Here is a 23,139-nt window from a genome sequence, read left to right on the forward strand (position 1 = left end):
TTCCGCCTAACACAAACAATGGGGAAAAACCAGAGAAGTTCAAGGGAACTGACTTCAACCGATGGAAGTTGAAGATGATGTTTTACCTAACGACATTGGGTCTGGTTAAATACTTAACCGAAGAGAGACCCACCCATGCAGAAATAGAGGATGAGGCACAACGTACTGCTGAAATAGATGCATGGAAACAAGAAGACTTCTTGTGCAAGAACTATATCCTGAACAGTTTAAATGACGGACTCTATAATCTATATTCGGTTATAGAAACGTCTAAACAACTGTGGGACACCCTTATCAATAAGTATAAGACTGAAAAGGCGGGTGTCAAAAAGTTCATCGTAGGACGATTCTTGGACTACAAGATGACTGATTCAAAACCAGTTATGACCCAAGTCCAGGAACTGCAGAGTCTCCTACAGGAACTACAGGCAGAGAACATGATAACGAATGAACCTTTCCAGGTCCGAGCTCTGATTGAAAAATTACCCACGGGGTGGAAAGACTTCAAAAATTATCTCCGCCACAAGAATAAGGATATGAGCCTTGAAGAACTCATCCTAAAGCTTCGAATCGAAGAGGACAGTCGCACTGCCGAGAAGAACTCTGAAAGAATCTCGAATGTGAACGTCGTAGAGACTGGTCCAAGTAAGAAGCGTAAGCATCTGTCTAAAGATGGAGGAAAGCCGAAGAAAAAGACGAGGTTCGGCCAATGCTACAACTGTGGCAAACGAGGCCATATGGCAAAGGATTGTCGTTCCAAAACCGGCAAAAGACATAAGAAGCCGAATGACCAAGCCTCGCTGATAGAAGATACCGAAACTCAGAATCTATGTGCTATGGTTACTGAAGCCGAAGAAGTGACTGAGAAACTTCAGAACTTGAACCTCTGTGCAGTGGTATCTGAAGTCAACCTGGTTAACAACCAGAGAGAGTGGTGGGTCGACATCGGAGCAACTCGTCACATTTGTGGTGACAAAGGCCTCTTCTCCTCTTATAACGAAATAAGTGAAGGAGAAACCCTGTTCATGGGAAACGACTCAACCACCCAGGTCAGAGGAAAAGGGAAGATCATACTAAAGTTCACTTCAGGAAAGGAAGTAACTTTGAACGATGTACTTCATGCTCCAGATATCCGAAAGAATCTGGTTTCTGGTTCTCTTCTAAGTAAGAATGGGTTCAAACTAGTCTTTGAGTCAAACAACTTCGTCTTGTCTAAGAATGGGATGTATGTTGGGAAGGGCTACTTATGTGGGGGGTTATTTAAACTAAATGTAACCTCTGTAACGCCAAAGGCGTCTATTATTAATAAAATTAATAATTCCGTTTATATTGCTGAGTCTTTTAATATTTGGCATGAAAGACTAGGACATGTGAATAACAAGTCATTAAAGAAATTAATGAACTTAGAGTTAATTCCGAAAGTCGAAATTGATTCAAAACAAACATGTCAAACATGTGTAGAATCAAAGATGACTAAGACATCATTCAAATCAATAGAACGAGACACAGAACTTCTAGACTTAATTCACAGTGATATTTGTGACTTAAAGATGGTTCAAACCAGAGGAGGTAAAAAGTACTTTATCACCTTTATCGATGACTCCACTCGGTTTTGTTATGTTTACTTACTAAGAAGTAAGGATGAAGCAATCGATAAGTTCGAGCTTTATAAAACCGAAGTGGAAACTCAACTTAATAAAAAGATTAAGACTTTGAGAAGTGATCGAGGTGGATAATATGAATCTCCTTTCGCCGAAATATGTGCGAAGAATGGCATAGTTCATCAAACAACGGCTCCTTATACACCTCAACAAAATGGTGTAGCAGAACGGAAAAACAGAACGTTAAAAGAAATGATGAACGCTTTCTTAATAAGTTCTGGTTTACCTCAGAACTTGTGGGGGGAGGCGATATTATCGGCGAATCACTTATTAAATAAGTTACCCCATAGAAAAACCGGTAAAATTCCATATGAATTATGGAAAGGAAGGATGCCATCCTTTAAATACACGAAAGTGTGGGGGTGTCTGGCAAAGGTATTAGTTCCTCCTCCTAAACGGGTCAAGATAGGACCTAAAACTGTGGACTGTGTATACATAGGGCCCGCAACAAATAGCAGCGCCTATAGATTTCTAGTACAGAAGTCTGAAATCGAAGATATACACGCAAACACCATTCTGGAATCGAGAGATGCTAAGTTCTTTGAACACATCTTTCCTTTCAAACAGAATTCAGAAGTCTCATCTGAAAGTAGAAAACGTGTAAGAGATGAGGAAGAGGAAAATCTAGAAACATCTAAAGAAGATGATATGGAAATCGAGGAAACAACACTCGAACCTCGAAGAGGCAAAAGGACAAAGAAAGCTAAGACATTTGGTCCTGATTTTCTAACCTATATGGTAGAAAATGAACCTCAAACTTTCACAGAAGCAATGGCTACTCCAGAAGCTCCATTCTGGAAAGAAGCTGTTAACAGTGAAATAGAATCCATCATGCAAAATCATACATGGGAGCTAGTAGACCTCCCACCGGGTTGCAAGCCTCTAGGCTGCAAATGGATTTTCAAAAGAAAATTAAAAACGGATGGATCTATAGACAAGTATAAAGCAAGACTTGTCGCAAAGGGATTCCGACAAAAAGAAGGGTTAGATTACTTCGACACCTATTCTCCAATTAGTCGAATCACCTCAATAAGAGTGTTAGTAGCTATAGCATCCTTATATAATCTAGAAATTCATCAGATGGATGTGAAAACCGCTTTCTTGAACGGACAACTCGAAGAAGAGATATATATGAACCAACCAGAAGGGTTCATAGCTCCGGGTCAAGAAAAGAAAGTGTGTAGGTTAGTGAAATCACTATATGGGCTAAAGCAAGCTCCAAAGCAGTGGCACTTAAAGTTTGATGACACATTATTATCAAACGGATTCAAGATCAACGAATGTGATAAATGTGTCTATACAAAGGTAACTGCTAAAGGATGTGTTATTCTATGTTTGTATGTAGATGACATGCTAATTATGGGAACAAATTTAGATGTCATTAATACAACTAAAAAGATGCTTTCGAAAACTTTCGATATGAAAGATTTAGGGAAAGCAGAGGTCATTCTTGGAATTAAGGTTTCCAAGACGGCTGAAGGGATAAGTTTATCTCAAACACATTACGTTGAGAAAATCTTAGAAAAATTCAGCAAAGATGACCTAAAAATGGCGAATACTCCGATAGATCCAAGTATTCACTTAATGAAGAATACAGGTAACGCAGTAAAACAATTAGAGTACTCTCGGATTATTGGAAGTCTAATGTACCTAATGAACTGTACTCGACCAGACATAGCCTACTCAGTCAGTAAGCTAAGTAGATTTACGAGTAACCCGAATAACACACATTGGAACGCCATAACGAGAGTGTTACGGTATCTAAGAAAGACGAAGGAGTACGGACTCCATTATACCACATATCCCGCAGTCTTAGAGGGATATGCAGATGCAAATTGGATATCAGATACCGACGACACTAAGTCAACCAGTGGATATGTGTTTACACTGGGAGGGGCTGCCATATCTTGGAAATCTTCGAAGCAAATGTGCATTGCTCGATCAACAATGGATTCAGAATTCATTGCTCTAGATAAAGCAGGGGAAGAAGCAGAATGGTTGCGACAATTCCTTGAAGATATTCCAATATGGCCAAAGCCGGTGCCTGCAATCAACATACACTGCGATAACCAAGCAGCGATTGCACTGGCACAAAGCAAGATGTACAACGGTAAGTCTCAACACATTCGTCGGAGACATAATACCGTTAAGCAACTTCTCTCTGAAGGGATCATAACTATAAATTATATAAGATCCAAAGATAACCTAGCGGATCCATTTACAAAAGGGTTATCTAGAGAGTTAGTAGTTGCATCATCAAGGGGAATAGGGCTAACGCCTAAAGTAAATGAGTAAAGGCATGGTGAAACCCTACCTAGATGACTGGAGATCCCACGATCTAGGTTCAAAGGGCAACTGAAGCTATATCCTGACTCGACAGTAACACTGTAAGAGATCTCTATCTCTTACCCATTCCTAGGATGACAACAGTGTTACCTGCATTGAGAGGTTAAGCATTAAGCTTTTAATGAATCCGAAAACTTAGAACTTGATTCTAACGTGAGGTATAGCAGGATACCTTATTACGGATAACCTATATGTGTGTGAATTGATGCCGGTTCTATGGGAAGGTCGTCTAGGCCGACTTCTCTAAAGCACACACGAAATCGGGAATGTTCAGGGCCGAAATGAACACAACCGAGAACCTAAGTAAGTAAGGGATTAGCTGTGTGATAGCTATTTTGGATTACAATTCCCAGGACTCAGTTCAAGACGTAAAGTTCACTGCCGTCCTTGTAGACCTTGTAGTTATTCACTAGGAAAGGTTCAAAGTCGAAAGACTACCTTCTTCCGATGCAGCGAAGTTCCGCTTATGAGCTCTGTCAGTGTCAGTCTGTCAGTATAGTATGTCTGCATATATCATAAGCATAAAACCTCAAATTTTCATTCATGTGGGGGATTGTTGGAATCGGAGCCTATTTTGGCTCGAGCCGACTTGTCAAACTCAGAAATGGAACGCGCCATTGCGTTCGTCTCGTCGAGCTCTACAATTTAGAGCCAAGAATCACTCAAATCCGATTCCGGATGAATGAGAAATTCAAGGTTAAAGTTTGAACGAAGAACGGTTGAAATAGGTACTAAATTGTCAAAGAGGACAAGTCAAGTTGAGGGGCATTTGCGCGAAGAGGACGCGCTCAAATCTGAACGGCCAGCGTTCATCGCGCGGGTTTGCGCCAGATCCGACATCTGGCGTTCACTCCGTGTTCGGGCACGCGTAAGGCTACATCTAACGGCCGAGATTCTTCTCGGGCGGGCACGCGCGAACGCATCTGACGGCCAGCGTTCCGTCCGCGTTTTCAAGCGCGATCTGATGGCCCAAGATGAACCGACCCTCTTATATTCAGTTGTAGCCCCTGGTTCCGAACAGTTGTGTTCTTTAACCCAAAAGACACTATACACCTATTCAATTCCTATATAAACCCATCAAACCCACTTCATTTTTCATAAATTCAATTCATTCTCTTCTTCTCTTCCCTTCTAACAATTAGAGGTTCTGGTTAGCCTAGAATATCTAATTAAAGAAGTATTTTCTAGAGGTTCTGGTTAGACTAGAATATCTGGAAAAGGAAGAAAGAAGTCTCGAGTGAAATTTGAATTTCAGAAGCATCTAGAAGATCATCCGCATTAGTCCAAGAGCTCATAATACTGACAAAGGTTCGTCCGCTTTCAGAATATAGAAGTACCATCTTAAAATTCTGAAAGGTTAGTCGTTGTATCCCGAAGGCATTCACCCTAACGTTTGGTACTGTTACGGGGGTGTAAAATGTCTTAAGGAAAGAGAATTTATTCTTGCCTCGACTACATTAACACCTATCTCGGTTAGTCTGAAAGAAGGAATAATCATTATTCCTTATTAGTTTATCTCTCTATAAGTTAGAGAAAGGAAACTCTGTCTAAATTAAGCCAAGACAGAGAGAAATCGACTTATCGATTAATAACCAGAGAACAACATGTTAGGAAAAATAACCTAATTAACTTGTTCAGGAATATGAAGATAAACGATGCGAAAGTAAAAGTAGAGACACCAAGATTATTTAACGTGGCAAAAAACCCCTCCAAGCTAGAAGGTAAAAAACCACGGGACCTAGTCCAGAAATCTTCCACTATAATTAAATAATGGGTTACACAATTCTTCAAGATGTGTAGAAACACTCTTGGACAACTCTTCACCAAACCTATGGTGGATAAACTGAACAAAGAAACAAAGAAATAAAATCTCTTACTCCTTAGGATTTGAACAAATCCTAGATTCCTAAAGGTTGAAGAAGATAACCACAAACTAAATTGCTTCACAAGATTAATAATCTTCTTTTCTTCAAACCAATATTCTGCTCTTTCAATCTCTCTTGAAAGAACTACTTCAGAAATCTCTCTTTCTCTGACTTCTCTTTGTTCTGGAAGTTGTTGTCATCTCTCTTATCTCTCTCTAACCTGAGAAGATATATCTGAGAGGATTCTCTACTAACTCTCCCAACTGGGAGGATACTCTCTAACCTGAAAGTATGATACTCTCTAACCTGAAAGTATGATACTCTCTAACCTGAAAGTATGATACTCTCTAACCTTTCATTCCCTTTTATAATGATAAATAGGGAGGTTTACCAAAAGAAATAGGAATTCCTTTTTAGGCTTGAAAAAATAGAAACTTCTATTTTTTCCCCAAACAAGGAATAAGGGAAATCCTATTCCAACTAGGAGTCCTTTAATTACGGGGGTGTAAAATGTCTTAAGGAAAGAGAATTTATTCTTATTACGGATCACTCATGGATCCAGCCCAAGACCCACCGAGCACCTCCACCACCCGTCCATATCCATGCACATATGATAATAGACTTAGTCAACAACTAACTAGATTTGATTTCCTTGTAATCTTTATTGTTATTTATCTCATACATACCTATATATACATGTAACTATACTTCATTTGAATACACAGAGAATATTTCATCCTATCTCTATCTCTCCTATCTCCTTCTTCTCTATCTCGGTTTTCTCTCTCAACTCTCTGGTTCTCTCAATCTTCATATGGTATTAGAGCAATTCTAATTTTTTTTCTCTTGATTATCATGGCTTCCTCAACCGAAACCTCAGGTACCAATCTCTCTCTCGGAACTCAATCATTTGATGTGCACCATTCCGACTCTCCCACCACGATTTTGATAACACCCCTCTTATCGGGTGACAACTATCCTGCTTGGTCTCGTGCCATGAAAATGGCTCTTCGAGCTAAGGACAAGTTTGCATTCGTCGATGGTTCGATTCCTCGACCAACTGACCCCAATGAGTTACATTCTTGGGATCGTTGTAATGACCTTGTCACGAGTTGGATACTAAACTCTGTTGATCCAGATATCCGTCAGTCTATTTTGTATGACGAGAGTGCTGCCGACATTTGGAAGAACCTTCACGAGCGTTTTCATCAAACAAACGCTCCAAAGGTTTTTCAATTGAAACGAGCTATCTCGTCGTTGAAACAGGACGGATTAGATGTGTCGGCTTATTTTACTCGTCTCAAATCCATCCAAGACGAACTCCAATCGCTTACTGCCATTGAACCGTGCATCTGTGGTCACGGCAAATCTGTTTTAGAGCGATGTAATCAAGATCGTGCAATGGAGTTTCTCCAAGGTTTACACGATAGGTTTTCCGCCATACGTAGCCAAATCTTGCTTATGGATCCATTTCCATCGATCCTACGTATCCACAGCTTGGTGAAACAGGAAGAGGTTCAACAACACCTCATGAATGATTCACCCATTGTTCCAGAAGCTGCTGCCCTTGCCGTGTCTCGTTCGAACTTCAATAACTCTTCTCGGTCGGATAGGTTTGACAAAACGGAAAATCCGCGCCCTAAACGACCTCGGCCATTTTGTGACTACTGCCGTACCCATGGACATCTCCAATCGAGTTGTTACAAACTCCATGGTTATCCTGCTCGTCGCCAAAATGCACCGGTAGCTGCTTCTGTCCAACCGAATGGTCCTGTGGCGCCTCTAGCAACTTCAATGAGTGCCGAACAGTATGCTAACTTGTGTAATTACTTAGCCCAGCAACGTCCTATTACTTCTTCGGTTTCTACAGGCACCACCGTAGCTTCTCCAAAGCCCACTGCTTCCGACCCAACAGTGAACTTCACAGGTACGTTTTCTGAACACACCCCCTGGATCATTGATTCAGGCGCCTCCAAGAACATTTGCTGTTCACTTTCTCTTTTCACGAAATATCTACCAGCACCCCCGAATTATTATGTGCGTCTACCTGACGACACGAGGGTTCGTGTTTTGCATATTGGTTCTGTATCTTTTTCGAATTCCTTCACTTTACATGAAGTACTTCATATTCCTTCTTTCAAATTCCATTTAATTTCCGTTTCTCAAAGTTCTAAATCACTTAATTGTGAAATAACTTTTAATTCTCATTCGTGTGTCTTTCAGGACCCGACGACGGGAAAGAAGATTGGACATGGTGATCTCAACGAGGGCCTTTATTTCCTTCGCACGGAACCTAGAATATTTTCGGCAATTTCTAGTAGTAGTTCTATTTCTAGTTTATGGCATTTCCGTTTAGGTCACCCTAGTCTATCTCGTCTAAAGTATTTATCTAGTAATTTTTCATGTATTTCCGTTGATTCAATTAATAAAACATCGTGCGAAGTTTGTCCGTTATCTAAACAAACACGTTTACAATTTCCGATTAGTACTTCTTGCACTTCTCGCCCCTTCGAATTACTTCATGCGGATCTATGGGGTCCATTCTCAATACCCTCTTCTACGGGTTGTCGTTACTTTCTCACCCTCGTCGATGATTTCACTAGATGCACTTGGGTGTTTTTACTAGGTCGTAAATCGGATACTAAAATCTTCTTATCAAACTTTTCCAACTATGTTAACACTCAATTTAACACTAAATTATCAAATTTGAGTTCCGGTAAGGGAAATATTGTTTTTCCTCGAATACAAACCTTCCGCTCAGACAATGGCTCTGAATTTTTGAACCAAGATGTTCAAAAATGGTTAAATGATAATGGCATTATTCACCAACGTTCTTGCCCTTACACGCCACAACAAAACGGGGTTGTCGAGCGCAAACATCGCCATATATTGGAAGTAGCAAGATCTCTTCGCCTTCAAGCCAATCTCCCGCTTTCATTTTGGGGAGAATGTGTCTTGACCGCCGTATATATCATTAATAAACTACCAACCCCTATTTTAAATGGTAAGTCTCCCCACGAGAAATTACTCGGTTCCCCTCCTTCTTTTTCCCACTTTCGCGTTTTTGGGTGCTTGTGTTTTGCTCGGAATCCTCAACCTAAAACCAAATTAGATCCTCGAGCTATTCCGGGTGTCTTTCTCGGATATCCTCATGGCCAAAAAGGCTACAAAGTTCTTTGTCTTGCAACTAAGAAAATTATCATCTCACGAGATGTTGTATTCCATGAAACAACATTTCCAATGCAACACATTCATGATTCGTTGCCTTCACCTATTCATTCTCGTCCTTTCATTTCAATCCCAGACGATGGTTCATTTACCATGTCTCGGTCAACCTCACTGCCTTCGGGTTCTGGTTCGCCTTCTCTAAGTTCTGGTCCGCCTTCTACAGGCACTCCACCTATCAATTCCGCTCCTAATCTGCTGGACGTCCAACCGCTACCCACTGTTATGGGCACTCCAGCAGATCCTTCCTTGGATTCTTCTCGGCCTGCTTCTGTATCTCTGCAGGCACCTCACACAGACCTCGGTACTTCCCTGGCTGATGTTTGTGACACCACCACGTCATCACAGGACCACAATCCTATTACTCCTACTCGTCGTTCTCAACGACCCCGTCGACTACCCTCGCATTTGGGTGACTACGTTTGTTCGGCTTTACAAAAATCTTCTCCATCTTCTGACAACGAGATCTCTTTTCCTCTCACCAACTTCATTTCATTTGACTCATTCTCACCTTCACATCGAGTCTTTCTTACATCCGTGTTAGATAACACCGAACCACGCAACTTCACGGAAGCTATGACTTCTTCTTATTGGAAAGATGCCATGGCTAAAGAAATTGCTGCCTTGGAATCCAATCAAACCTGGTCACTTGTAGACTTACCTCCAGGTAAACGGCCCATTGGTTGTAAATGGGTTTATAAGATCAAACATCGATCAGATGGCTCCATTGAGCGATATAAAGCTCGGCTCGTAGCCAAAGGCTACACACAAATTGAAGGCTTGGACTACACCGATACCTTCGCCCCAGTGGCAAAACTTGTTACAGTTCGCATGCTCCTGTCTATTGCCGCCATTAAAGGGTGGAATTTACATCAACTTGATGTTAATAACGCCTTCCTTCAAGGTGATCTTGATGAGGAAGTATTCATGAAACCTCCACCTGGTTTTTCCACTAAGGGGGAGACACGTGTCTGTAAACTTCACAAATCATTGTACGGTCTCAAACAAGCTTCCCGTCAATGGTTCTCGAAATTCTCCTCTGTCTTACTTTCTCGAGGTTTTGTTCAATCTTTTGCTGATTACTCTCTTTTTACTTATACTAAAGATTCAACTTCTCTTTATGTACTCGTTTATGTTGACGATATTATTATCACCGGTTCAGACGACATTGCAATCTCTAAATTAAAGAATTTTCTTGATCAAACATTCTCCTTAAAAGACCTTGGACGTTTACAATATTTTCTAGGTATAGAGGTCTCGCGTTCTTCCAAAGGAATTTTTTTATGTCAACGTCGTTATACTTTAGACATCCTCGAGGATTCCGGCCTTACGGCTTCCCGTCCTTCATCTTTTCCTATGGAACAAAAGTCACGACTTAATCATGAGGATGGTACTCTTCTTGACGACCCTTCCGTTTTCAGACGCCTTATAGGTCGACTCATTTACCTTACTGTTACGAGGCCTGACATTACTTACGCCGTCAATAACTTAAGCCAATTCATGCAATCTCCACGGTCAACTCATCTTGATGCCGCCCATAGAGTACTTCGATATCTCAAAGGCTCTCTTGGCCACGGTATTTTCCTTTCATCTTCTAGCCCACTTCACATTTCGGGCTTTAGTGACTCGGATTGGGCGGGCTGTCCACTTTCACGTCGCTCCACCACTGGTTATATTACCATGCTAGGATCTAGTCCACTTTCTTGGAAATCGAAGAAACAATCCACCATCGCTCGTTCTTCGGCTGAAGCTGAGTATCGAGCTTTAGCTTCACTTACATGTGAGCTTCAATGGTTGAAATATCTTCTTCACGATCTCGGCATTGATCATTCTGATCCTATGTCTGTCTATTGTGATAATCGAGCTGCCTTACACATTGCTGAGAATCCGGTGTTCCATGAGCGCACCAAGCATATAGAAATCGACTGTCATCTTGTCCGTGAGAAGATAAAATCCAACCTCATTACCACTCGCTTCACACCAACAACGGAACAACTAGCTGACATCTTCACCAAACCATTGGGCGCTGAAGCATTTCGAAGCATTATTAGCAAGTTGGGCGTTCTCTCTCCATCCGCTCCAACTTGAGGGGGAGTATTACGGATCACTCATGGATCCAGCCCAAGACCCACCGAGCACCTCCACCACCCGTCCATATCCATGCACATATGATAATAGACTTAGTCAACAACTAACTAGATTTGATTTCCTTGTAATCTTTATTGTTATTTATCTCATACATACCTATATATACATGTAACTATACTTCATTTGAATACACAGAGAATATTTCATCCTATCTCTATCTCTCCTATCTCCTTCTTCTCTATCTCGGTTTTCTCTCTCAACTCTCTGGTTCTCTCAATCTTCATAATTCTTGCCTCGACTACATTAACACCTATCTCGGTTAGTCCGAAAGAAGGAATAATCATTATTCCTTATTAGTTTATCTCTCTATAAGTTAGAGAAAGGAAACTCTGTCTAAATTAAGCCAAGACAGAGAGAAATCGACTTATCGATTAATAACCAGAGAACAACATGTATCTCACCTCGGCTTTTTCCTTGTTTTGTATTTCGAAATGATTCCTTTGTTCAACAATTAAGAGGTAAGTCTGAATTTCAATCTTCTTCGAATTTATATTATATATAGACCCGGAACACAATCTTAAGACGAATTATTATGTATTCGGGTCTACGTAAGTAATAACGACTTGTTAGACATATCGGTAAACATTACTTTTCTTTGTAAATACACATAAATAAGGTTTATGGATTAAGCCTAAAGCAGTTTGCATGTTCATTAAAACCAGATATTTTTAATTTCAATTTCTTGAGTGGAGACTCTATTTCCAAATTAAGACAGTAAAGTTTTATGCACCTCAATGGCCATATATCTTCACAGCCTTGGATTCCAAATTGTGAACATAAGAAGATAGACGATATTACATACAAATATTCATGTGCACATCATGCTCAACGTAATGCCTATGAGAAATATGGTGATGAATGTTCGAAAAGTTATCTTAAGAGTTTCGAAAGTCGTCTTGTTAGTCTCCATATTTGTATCAGGCTAATATTTTTCCTTAAAATTAACTTCTTTATCGGTTAATTTTGTTTTTCTTAGAGCATGACTATTGAAAATTTCGTGGTCAAAGATGTTCTCTGTTTCTTGAAAATTTCGGTTTTCTCAATCGAGTTATACATAGTCAAGAATCAAGCATCTCGTGATTCTTAGAAGTTAGGAACTGAAGAAGTTTTATATCTGATGTTCTTACCAGATACTTGAACAACTGTCTTTTTGCAAACACAGTACACTTCAGTTCAGTCTAGCAATTTTTCACTAAACAGTGTTCACGAGCCTTACAACTCCTCTTTATGTATGTAACTTGTATTGTATGTTAAAGATAGAATAAGTTGAATTAGTCGAATTCCTTGCATCCTAATCATATATTAATTAACTTTCTCAAAAGTCTTTCTGCCGACGTCATGTTCCTAATTGGTTAATCGGACGTGTTTGTTAGTCAAACAGTTTTATGCCGACATCAAGTTCCTAATTGGTTCTGTATCACAGTAATCATGGTTCTCTACTATTGGTTTTTTTGAAAAAGAATATTTTTACCGTTTATTTATCAATTGTATATGAATCCATGGTTTGGGTCTTAACACTCTTTTCATTGTTGGGTAAGACTGAGATTTGTAAATTGTACCAAAAGAAAAGAAGTGTTGTACCGAAAGTGTTTCTAAAATCACATGAAAGAACAAACATTAGTTTGTAAAAGATAAGTGATGTATACAAAGTGTATTAGTCTCTTAACAATATGGTTGATGCTTTCAATTGGGAGTTGTCGGATATTCGGCGTTACAGTAATCTTTATAATAATATTATTTTGGTATTAGCATGGCATAAGTTTGAAATTCCTTAAAATAACTTTCAACAGTTCTGTTAAGTCTGGTTAGGCATTCTATTATATTTAGTGGGGTATCATAAATATATCATATAAGATAGAAGGATAGTATGAATCACTATTTATACCATAAGGGTAAGACCTTCTAATAAGTGTTAGATAAATGAATGATTACATTGTATACCATTGTTGTTTCCATCTAATGATTAGGAGACTGTTTGAACATCTCTAATCACCAATGAAATCTAACTAAAGTTTCAAAAAAGACGGTGTACTATTTGGTTGATTTGAAAATTAAACTCGACCAGTCGATGATAAGGAATTTTGAAAGAAGAGTACTATGCTCATGGGTAATATGATTATATGTTTAAAAGAAATGTAGAATTGAGTTTAATGTCAAGCGAGTCAATTGAAAATAGGTGCGGGTTATCCTACACTAAGAGATCGGGAAAAGTGAAATCTCTAAAGAGTCAAAAAGGAGGTACCTATACTTAACAAAACTCGAACTGATCGTTTGACAGAGACCAGTGACTATAGTAGCCTAAGTCGGTAGAATGAAGAAATAGTTCGAGTATCCCAAAGTTACTCGAGATATGATGGAGACAAGAAAGAGTCTCAAGTTTAGACGAGTTTCCACAACCGTTGCTACCGAAAGTATGTTTTCATCATACTAAAAGAAACATGACGATTAAAAATTCGAAAAAAAAAAAAAAACAGTTTGTCTAAGAGAAAGGATGTTATGGGGAACATTCTCAAATATATTATCGTCAGATTCTCACATATGTTGAACTTATATAGAGGTCCTAATATATGTCAAAAATTACATAAAGGTCCTTTGTTATAGAAAGGTCTTCAGACCTATGAAAATTACAAACATGTCCATGGGTCTGTTATAAAAGTTCCCTTAGTCTATATAATTTACAGAATGGTCCCTGATAGAACCTCATGTACAATCTAGTAGTCTTGGATGGATATGAGAGTTGGGGATGATGAAATCGAAAGATGAAATTTACGTCATTCAGTCTAAATGAAACTCGAATGGTAAATTCAAAGGTCCTTATAAGATTGTTGATTCAAGAAGAGGAACGAAAAATCAAGAAATCTTCGAGGACTGAGGACAAAATAAGAAATGATAACTTTGGCAATCCTGGGGTAGTTTTGAATCTATCAAGAAAGTGTATATGTTGAAAGATTCACTTTAGAAAGAGTTAAAGGAAGAACTCACCATGTACTACAAGTCAAGGTTGTAGTGGTCATAAATTATCCTTCCATGAAACAAAACTAAACCTCTACACTAAAGGAATCGTGAGAAGATTATAGTTTTGTTATAAAGGAGAATTCACTAATTACCCTAGAAAATGTGGAGGGAGATGCTCTCAAGTACCTGGCTTGTACCTTGTAAGGAGTAATGGGAAGATTCCTCCTAAATCAATGATTAAGATAAAATACTCTTAAAATGTGGGGGGAATCGAGAAGGAACTGAAAGACCAATTATAATGGCATTAAGTTCTCCAAATTCTCCTTAAGATGTAACGTCATAGAAACGTGAAAGAGGGAAATTAAGGAGTACCTTGAAAACCAAGACTGACCTAAAAAAAAACCTGGTCGGTAAAGGTTTCATTGAATTACGAACTATGGGAAATTCAAGTGCGCAAATGTAACAGATGTAGTGAATATCTATGTAAGTGACACTTACTCGATATCTCTTAGCAAATAAGGAAAACACATACGAAAAGATCTTCTGTTTCTAACCCTAAATTTGGTAACATCATTCGATTACGAATCATCATTTCAGAATAACATTATTATTTAGGAAAAAGAAAAAGTCTAAGAAAAACAAAAATGATTCCCATGTTTTCCAGATTGATGACTCAAAGTGTTCGCTTGGACTGAGTAAGATAGAAAAACCACTCAAGGACCACAATATGCTTAAATAATTGAATTTACACAAATTCATGAAAAGAGATATCTAAGCAGCATATAGTTCTTAGGTATCTGAGTAGATTCTAAGTGTATGGTTATACATATCTTAAGAAGTAAAATAAAAATATTTGGATAACAATAGAATCTCAGATATAGAGTACAACAGTGGATTTAGAAAAATCTCTACAGGCTACAATATCACAAAAAACTCCTCAAATGGCAGACGTGCATAGCTTGATCAACAATGACATCCTAAAGGCCTTAATGGATTCACCGCTCTTGAGAAAGCAGAAGAAGTAGACAAAGTAACTATAAACTTTCAGGAGGATATTTGTTTGTGGTTAAAGCCAGTGCATGCAGTCAACCCAAGCAGTTGTTGCAAGACACTAAATACGGTAAGTCTAGAGCACTAAAAAGTTAACAGACTAATACCGTAAAGCAATTGCTTTCAAGGAATGCATAAGTTAGAGTTATGGCAAATCCTAAGTTACCTAGCGGATCCTAATGAAACAAGGGTAAACGAGAAAGCTAAAATTGCATCATCAAGGGGAATGGGGTTGAAACGCCTAAAGTAAATGAGTAAATACATGCCTAGATGACTGGTGATCCCACGATCTAGATTCAACGGGCAACTGAAGCTATATCCTGACTCGACAGTAACCCTGAAAGAGATTTGTATCTCGTACCCATTACTATGATGAAATCAGCGTTGCCTTCAGATGAGAGGTTAAGCGTAGTGCTTTTAATGAATCCAAAAAACTAGAAAATTTTTCTATGAATAAGGTGTAGCAGGATACCTTTATAAGGATTAACCTATATGTGTGTGAACTACGCCGGTTCTATGGGAAGGTCGTCTAGGCGGACTTCTCTAAGACACACACGAATCCAGAATTTGTTTAAGGCCGAAATGAACTCAACCGAGAACTTATGGTTTACAGTTCTCGGGACCCAGTTCAAGACTTTCAGTTCACCGTCGTCCTTCTAAACCTGATAGCTACTCATTAGGGAAGGTTCAAAGCCAAAAGCTACCTTTGTCCGATGCAGCGAACTTCCGCTTAAGAACTTCATCAGTGTTAGTGTGTCAGTCTAGTAAGTCTGAATGATAGGGATTCTCGAATACTCATTCATGTGAGGGATTGTTGAAAACAGAGCCAATTTCAGATATCAAATCGTCAAACTCAGAAATAAAGCACGCCATTGCGTTCGGCTCATCGAGCTCTTAAGTTTAGAGACAAGCACTCGAATCCGATTCCGGATGAATGAGATATCCAAGTCTGAAGTTTGGACGAAGTTTGGTTAATAAAGGGACTATATCGCAATAAACAAAAGTTGGTTTGAGGGCCATTAGCGCAAGGAGCGCACGTTCAGATCTAACGGAGCTTGTTGCTTCCGCGCTCATCCAACGCCTCGCGCAAATCCCGTGTCGGGCATGGGGTGGGACATCTCCCGAAACTCCATCTAACGACCTTCGAGCTTCATCTGTTAGGATACTTTCGGGCATGATCATATTGATCCAAAGGAGGGCGTTTCTCCTGAGCTTTTGAGCGCAATCCAAAGGCCCAAATCGCAGCCAACAATGTTCTGTTGCTAAATGAATGATCCATCACTTTTCCTACTCAACAGATGTATCCCTAACCCAACAGATGTGTCCCTAATGAATGTGTCTATTCGAAACCTATTTATATGACCCAAATAAACTCCAAAATCGAATCCGTTTTTTTCAGCGAATAGTGTAGAAGATAGGCTATGATTTTAGAGCAGTAATATTTCCAAATTTCTCTAAGAGAATTTACTCATAAATTCCATTCGTTTATGGTCATTTGTAAACTCTGAAGTTCATAATATTAGTCAACGTTCGTAGTGTTCTTCTTCAACGTACCAGAGAAGCAGAACGAAGCCGTTGTATTCTGGAGGCGAGACGCCATAGATCTGTGGTTGCACACAAGGCGTAATTCGTGTTAAGTTAAGAGTGTATCTCGTCTCGACTTTTTCCTTGTTTTGTATTTCGAAATGATTCCTTTGTTCAACAATTAAGAGTTAAGTCTGAATCTCAATCTTCTTCGAATTTATATTATATATAGACCCGGAACAACAATAGTTTCATCCTCAGATATGGCTTTAGAAATCACCATAATCAGGATCTTGTCTTTGCAAATAGGCCTTTTACCACTGCAGCTAAAGCCTTTTCTTATGGATGCATTGACGTAGCTTTCGCCCCTTACAGCGACTATTGGAGGCAAGTAAGAATGATATGTTGTCTCGATTTGTCTCTGTATCAATAAGAAAATCCTTATTCAAGTTGTTCCCATTATGTACAGTTTGTACTTGATTTTAAGTCCACTGAAAATACTTGGGTAACACCAAAATCATATTTCTCTTCCAGTGATCTAGATATGATTCATTATGTTTATGGAAAGACATTAGATTTTGTATGAAATCTACAAGTAGAATCTTTATTCTTTGGCGTATCCACAGACCACGGACGTATATGTCGAAAGGGAAATGCTAGAGTGCCCAGCTAGAATGTCCACTCAAATGCCCAAATTTCCTCATTTAGAAACAAAAGCGATCCCCATCGTAATCAAATTTTGAAAAAATCTTATCTTTTAGTGAATTCCACATCAGCTTTTGGGCACCGAGCTGGGCACTCTAGCATCTCCCATTTCGAAAAGAGAACAACCGCCATAGATGTATTGCCTAAGCACACAGTCCACCACGTCTCGTATAAGACAAAAGATAAAATCGTCGTTGCACACTCTTTAATGCCGCTTTTGCCTCTTTGTCCTATTAGCCTCATTGGACAGGCGAGGCATTAAGGTAGGCGGGCCGATTTTTATTTTGCACAAGGGATAACATCACTTTTACCATATAAAGTAAATTCCAATAACATCGTTACATTCTCGACTTATTACATAAAATGTAGATAATATGGGATATCTAAACCAATAGCATAACTTCCAAGATTATTTACAACAATCCTCAGAAATCGAATCTTTTAGATCTCGAAATAGTATGTATTTTCCTAATAGAAAACAACTAACGACGTGGTGGACTGTGTGCTTAGTTACTTCATCAATCACGCGCAAGTATTTGGGATGTGATTGATGAAGTAACTAATCACAATATTTTGCGTGTGTGCTTAGTTTTCTATATTTCTCTCTCACACGCAAAATATTGTGATTAGTTACTTCATCATTCACATCCCAAATACTTTCAACATAAAAAACAATCACACCCCAAATATGTTTTTTTCATAAATAATGTTGAGAGCCATAATTTACCCTTCAAATCATTTGATGTAAGTCACAGGAATATTATATCAAAATAAAGTAATCACTCCATTCAAAATCATATCATTTAGATCTAGAATTAGTATTCTTTAAGGAGAAGAAAAATAAACAATTGTAAATGTTGTTGTTATAGATCTTATAACATTTTCATGACTACCTAAAATATCAAGAGGTGGCCGACTAAAGGGATTGCCAGCCAATGATATAAAATACTAAATCTTTTATTATCTTAAATCCCCTTTATATAATACCTTTAAACTACAATTTTCATATCGTAAGATTTTTTATACATTTTGAAAAAGTGGTCAATATATGGAGAAACAAAAATCTTACACACTTAAATTATAAGTGGACAATATAGAAATTAGAAATCTTATATGGACAAACAAATAAGGGGCACAAATATATTACATTAAACTAATATCCTTAGAGGATTTATTTTTTAAGATAAGTCTCCCCCCTTTCCGTAAAACACCATACTTATTTCTTCTTCTTTTCTAGTTACTAAATCTTTAGATCGATAAAAGTGCGAGAAAAGTATTGTTGAAGATTACCCGATCAAACAAATCTGTATTATTCGGTATTACTTTGTTAGAGAAGATTTAGAGAGAGAAAGAGAGAGAGGGCAATCAATCAGATTTCATTAGTGAATGATGAGTGACTCACTCATATTTATACAAGAGGGTCGTTAGAGAGAGAGAGAATAGTAAGTTACAATAAACTAACAGAGTAACAGAATAACACCCTCCATCTTCTTATCATTCCTTTACAAAATCAAAGGCACTCATAGTTGGAGAATCTTCACAAAAAGAGAGAACAATAACTTTTTATTCAAACCCAAAGCTTCAATATGCTAAGTTGTTTTCTCAACAACATACTTGAGTTTTGTTGAGTAGCTCTAAAACATCTTAGGTTTTGAGGAGATAATTGAGTTTAGTTTCTGAAGTTTCCTGGGAATCTCGAATATTTTTTTCTTCATCTACTTACTTGAGTTTTTCCTCGTCAAAATACTTTTTTTTTTTTTTTTTTTGTTGAAACTCCTCGTCAACATACTTGGGAACCAAGAAGAAATTTTGGCCAATCACATAAGTAGGGCAAGAAAGTTGGCACAAAATTAGGTTGATCTTTTATTCATTGAAATTCTTTTTTTGTGAATTAGAGAGATTAAAATAGTGAGTGAATTGTAGGGATTAAGACTTAAATCTTTTTCCTTTATATGTTTGTGAATAATGGAGATTGTAGTTTAGATGCAGAAAGTAGTTATCTTTTTTCAATATAGTGTTTTTGTTTTATGATCTTTAAACTAATTTTTATTTTAATATTGGATTCTTACAGTTGTATACCCTAATTAAATAGGAAAATGATAGAGTGACTTAGAAATTGGTAATGAGAGGGTGACATATTTCCTTATTTAGAAACAAAAGCAGTCCCTACCGTGGTCAAACTTTGAAAAAACCTTGTCTTTTAGTGATTCCACATCAACTGGGCATTAAAATGCCCAAAAAATTGGGCACTCTAGCATCTCCCAATTAAATATAGGTCAAATAAGTCAACTATGTTTTCTTCCAGCAGTCCCGATAAGTTTTATCTATATAAGATTTTTGTTTGTCCATATATTGGTCACCTTTGAAAATAACAAGCCACCAAACGAAATAGTTTAGTACAATAACTGAGTAATTGGAAGCCGTCCTAAATAGAGTTCATAAACAAAAAAAATTTGGAAGATTTCAACATATAGCATCTTGGATCGTACACGAAATACACAATGGTTGAGCTAAAAGCTCATTATTTAGGTAAAGAAACATACACTAAGGTTTTGGGCCATTAGAATGCTCATACACATTATAGCCCAAAAATATGATTGAGTTTATCAAGCAGAGTGAAAGGTGTTTGCCAGTACATAAAGAGGGGTTTTTTTATTCACAGTAAGACCAAAGGCTTCAGACATGTCTAAATCCTCATAGTTTTCACCAGCAGGTAGTTCCCAGTTGAAGGAGTGCAAGAGGTTGGCAAGAGTAAGCTCCACAACAGCAAGACCGAACGATATTCCTGGGCACCCCCTCCGTCCTGATCCAAACGGAATCAATTGAAACTCTTGGCCTTTAATATCGATTGGGTTCTCAATAAATCTTTCTGGACGAAATTCTTCTGCATATTCCCATACTTTGGGATCCCTTTGAATTGCCCATGCATTGACGTAAACTCTTGTGTTTGAAGGAATATCATAACCTTTTATCTTTGTACTCTTAATGGACTCTCTTGGAACCAAGGTTGGTACAGGAGCATGTAATCTTAAGCTCTCTTTAATAATACATTTCAAGTAGTCCATTTTGTTGATGTCTTCCTCTTCTACTTTTGATTTCTTTCCAACAACTCTCCTTACTTCTTCTTGCGCTTTTTTCATCATTTTTGGGTTCTTTATGAGCTCTGCCATTGACCATTCTAGTACTGTTGAAGTCGTATCAGTTCCACCAACGAACATGTCCTGATAATTGATGTTTCAAAAGACAAAAGAAATTAAACACATAGTTAGATTGACAGAGCGGAAGGATAGTTTAATATATGGATTACTCAAAGAACATTGTAGCTTACCAATATTATTGCTTTGATGTTATCTCGTGTGAGATTCGAGTTTGTTTTTTGAACATCAAGAAGAATGCCTATCAAATCCCTTTTGTCTACTTTTTCTTGGTCATCAATTTGAATCTCTTCTGATGATTTATGAAGGAGATGTTCATCAATTACTTTGTCGAAGAAGGTATCGAGTTCTTGGGAGGTTTTCTTGAGCTTCCTAGTTAATCCAGTAAGAGCATCCATCCATCCTAATGACGGGAAGTAGTCTTCAAAACTAAAAGCCCCCAACAGACCCATCACCTCCCTAGACAATTCACCAAATCTGTTCTCATGAGCTCCTTCATACTTGGCACCAAAAGCACACCTCGAAACTATGGTATTAGGAAGAGTTGACAATATTTCACTGAGATTGACTTTTTCTTTCGCCATGGATGAACTAGTAATCTTCTGAATCACAAGGGCAACTTCTTCTACTCTAACAAACTTGAAAGCCTCCACTCTCTTAAGGCTTAAGAGCTCAAGAACACAAATCTTTCGAACTTGCCTCCAATATTCACCATATGGAGCGAAACCAACGTCCGTGCATCCATAAAGGAGTGCTTTAGAAGCTGTCGTAGCAGGCCTATTAGCAAAGACAAGGTCTTGGTTCTTGGTTATCTCGGCGGCTATCTCTGGGGACGAAACTATCAAAGCTGGAACCTGGCCCAATTGCAAGAGCATGAGAGGTCCATGCTTCTGAGACAAATCTCGAAGAGATCGGTGGACCAGTGTACCTAGTTGATGCAGGTTTCCGATGATTGGAAACTTGGGTGGAGAAGGTGGTGAATTGACTTTTTTTAGGAAAGCTCCATGGAGGAGCTTAATTAAAATGAAAAGAGAGAAGATGAGAATAAGAGCGAAGGAGAAGGGATGCAACAATAGCTCTTGTTGGATTACCTTCAACCATTCTAGCTCTAGAAGAAGTGATGATAGACTCATGACTGATATTTGCTTGTTGGTACTTGTGAGAAATGATTTTAGGTGACTCCTTATATAACCAATCAACTCATGCCTGATACGTAATGTGGGGTAAGACCTTAAAATTCATAGTATCTCATCTTGAGCAAAATAAATAAATTTCTGAGGATTGGAATAACATATTTGTCTAGCTAAATAACCGCTCTTACTCAAAAGTAAGTGCTATGTGCAGAAAGGATCGTGACAAGATCCTTGACTTGCTAACTCACTTCCATTGCAAGAGGAGAAAATTTAAAGTTTGACCACGATTTGGACCATACCTGTGTGACTTAGTTAGTCATGAATTGTCAAAATTCGTTGTACACTTAGCATCTCACTAATTAGTTATTAGGGTGAGAAAACGAGCAAATAGATACTATATATGAGCTATTAGAAGATCAAAAACAAAAGTTGTCCAACTAGATGGACATGCATTTTCAGCACAATGGAAAAAGACAAAAGCACAGATAGGAAGATAAGACACAAAAACGGGTGAAAAATCAAAAGTAAGCCTTTCTTAACAGAAATGTTAAGAGGAAGATTAAAGTTGAAAGTAGACATGTATAAGGAGCTAAATGGAGGAGTTAGTCACATCTTGGAGGGTTTAATGACAATTAAGCCTTACCTCTATTATTTACAAAAGATATTTTAACTAATTAGATTTCCTTTGTCAACTAGTGCGATTTGTTACATACAGAATACACAATAAAAATCATTTAATTTGACTTCAAACAAATTAATTTTATACAAATTGTTTAACGCGTTAAACATGAGCATTTTGTTTGTAAGAGAAATTGTTACTTACACATTATTAAATAAGCATGATTGTCCTTTATCAGGCATTGACTTTAAACAAATTTTAGTTCTTGAAAGCATCTAAATAAGGAATTGGAACATGGATGAACCTGGAATACCACCATGTGAACAAACCAAACAGTTCCTCGGTTGGGTTTCTAAATTCAAATACGGTGAATTCTGTTTTAGTCTCTACTTTGTGATTAACTGATCGATTTGGCCTCTAATAATATCTGGGAGTTCGATTTGACCTCCAAATTTTGTCAAGCTCCCAACTCTGCCTTTATGGTAATTTTGTATTTATATGTCCAACTCACCTCTACTTCATTATTCTATTTCTTCCACATCACCGTCAACCTAGGGTCGTCGGCAGAAAGTCGTTGGTTGACGATTTTTTCCGGCGACGTAAATTTCTTTTTGACTCTTTCTTCCACCAGCAACCCCACCTTCTTTGTCTATATATCTTCTCTTTCTCCTTGTCTTCCGTTTCTCCCTCTCACTCTCTCCCTCCCTCCGTTTCCCTCTCTCCCTCTAACCTACACTGTTTCGACGAAAAGGT

At 38.2% G+C, this 23,139-nt stretch overlaps 1 protein-coding gene across 2 annotated transcripts in view; it reads right to left on the reverse strand.

The window, feature by feature from the left end:
* Positions 1-21,788, reverse strand: part of LOC147542674 (cytochrome P450 71A1-like) — a 35,609-nt gene extending 13,821 nt beyond the window's left edge. The window contains exons 1-2 of one of the 2 annotated variants that reach the window (XM_086634522.1): positions 20,808-21,788; positions 19,913-20,700 (exon numbers count right to left, since the gene is read on the reverse strand). In XM_086634522.1, coding sequence (XP_086490648.1) covers positions 20,086-20,700; positions 20,808-21,767 — 1,575 coding nt within the window. In that variant the 5' untranslated portion in view covers positions 21,768-21,788 and the 3' untranslated portion in view covers positions 19,913-20,085. Of the gene's footprint in view, positions 1-19,912; positions 20,701-20,807 lie in introns of those variants that run through there. The other variant, XM_086634523.1, reaches the window with a different exon arrangement.
* Between the last annotated feature and the right edge of the window lie 1,351 nt (positions 21,789-23,139).

This window comes from Eschscholzia californica, unplaced genomic scaffold, assembly GCF_041429995.1.
Source record: "Eschscholzia californica isolate CP2 unplaced genomic scaffold, dmEscCali1.0.p SCAF_4, whole genome shotgun sequence".
Lineage (NCBI taxonomy): Eukaryota > Viridiplantae > Streptophyta > Magnoliopsida > Ranunculales > Papaveraceae > Eschscholzia > Eschscholzia californica.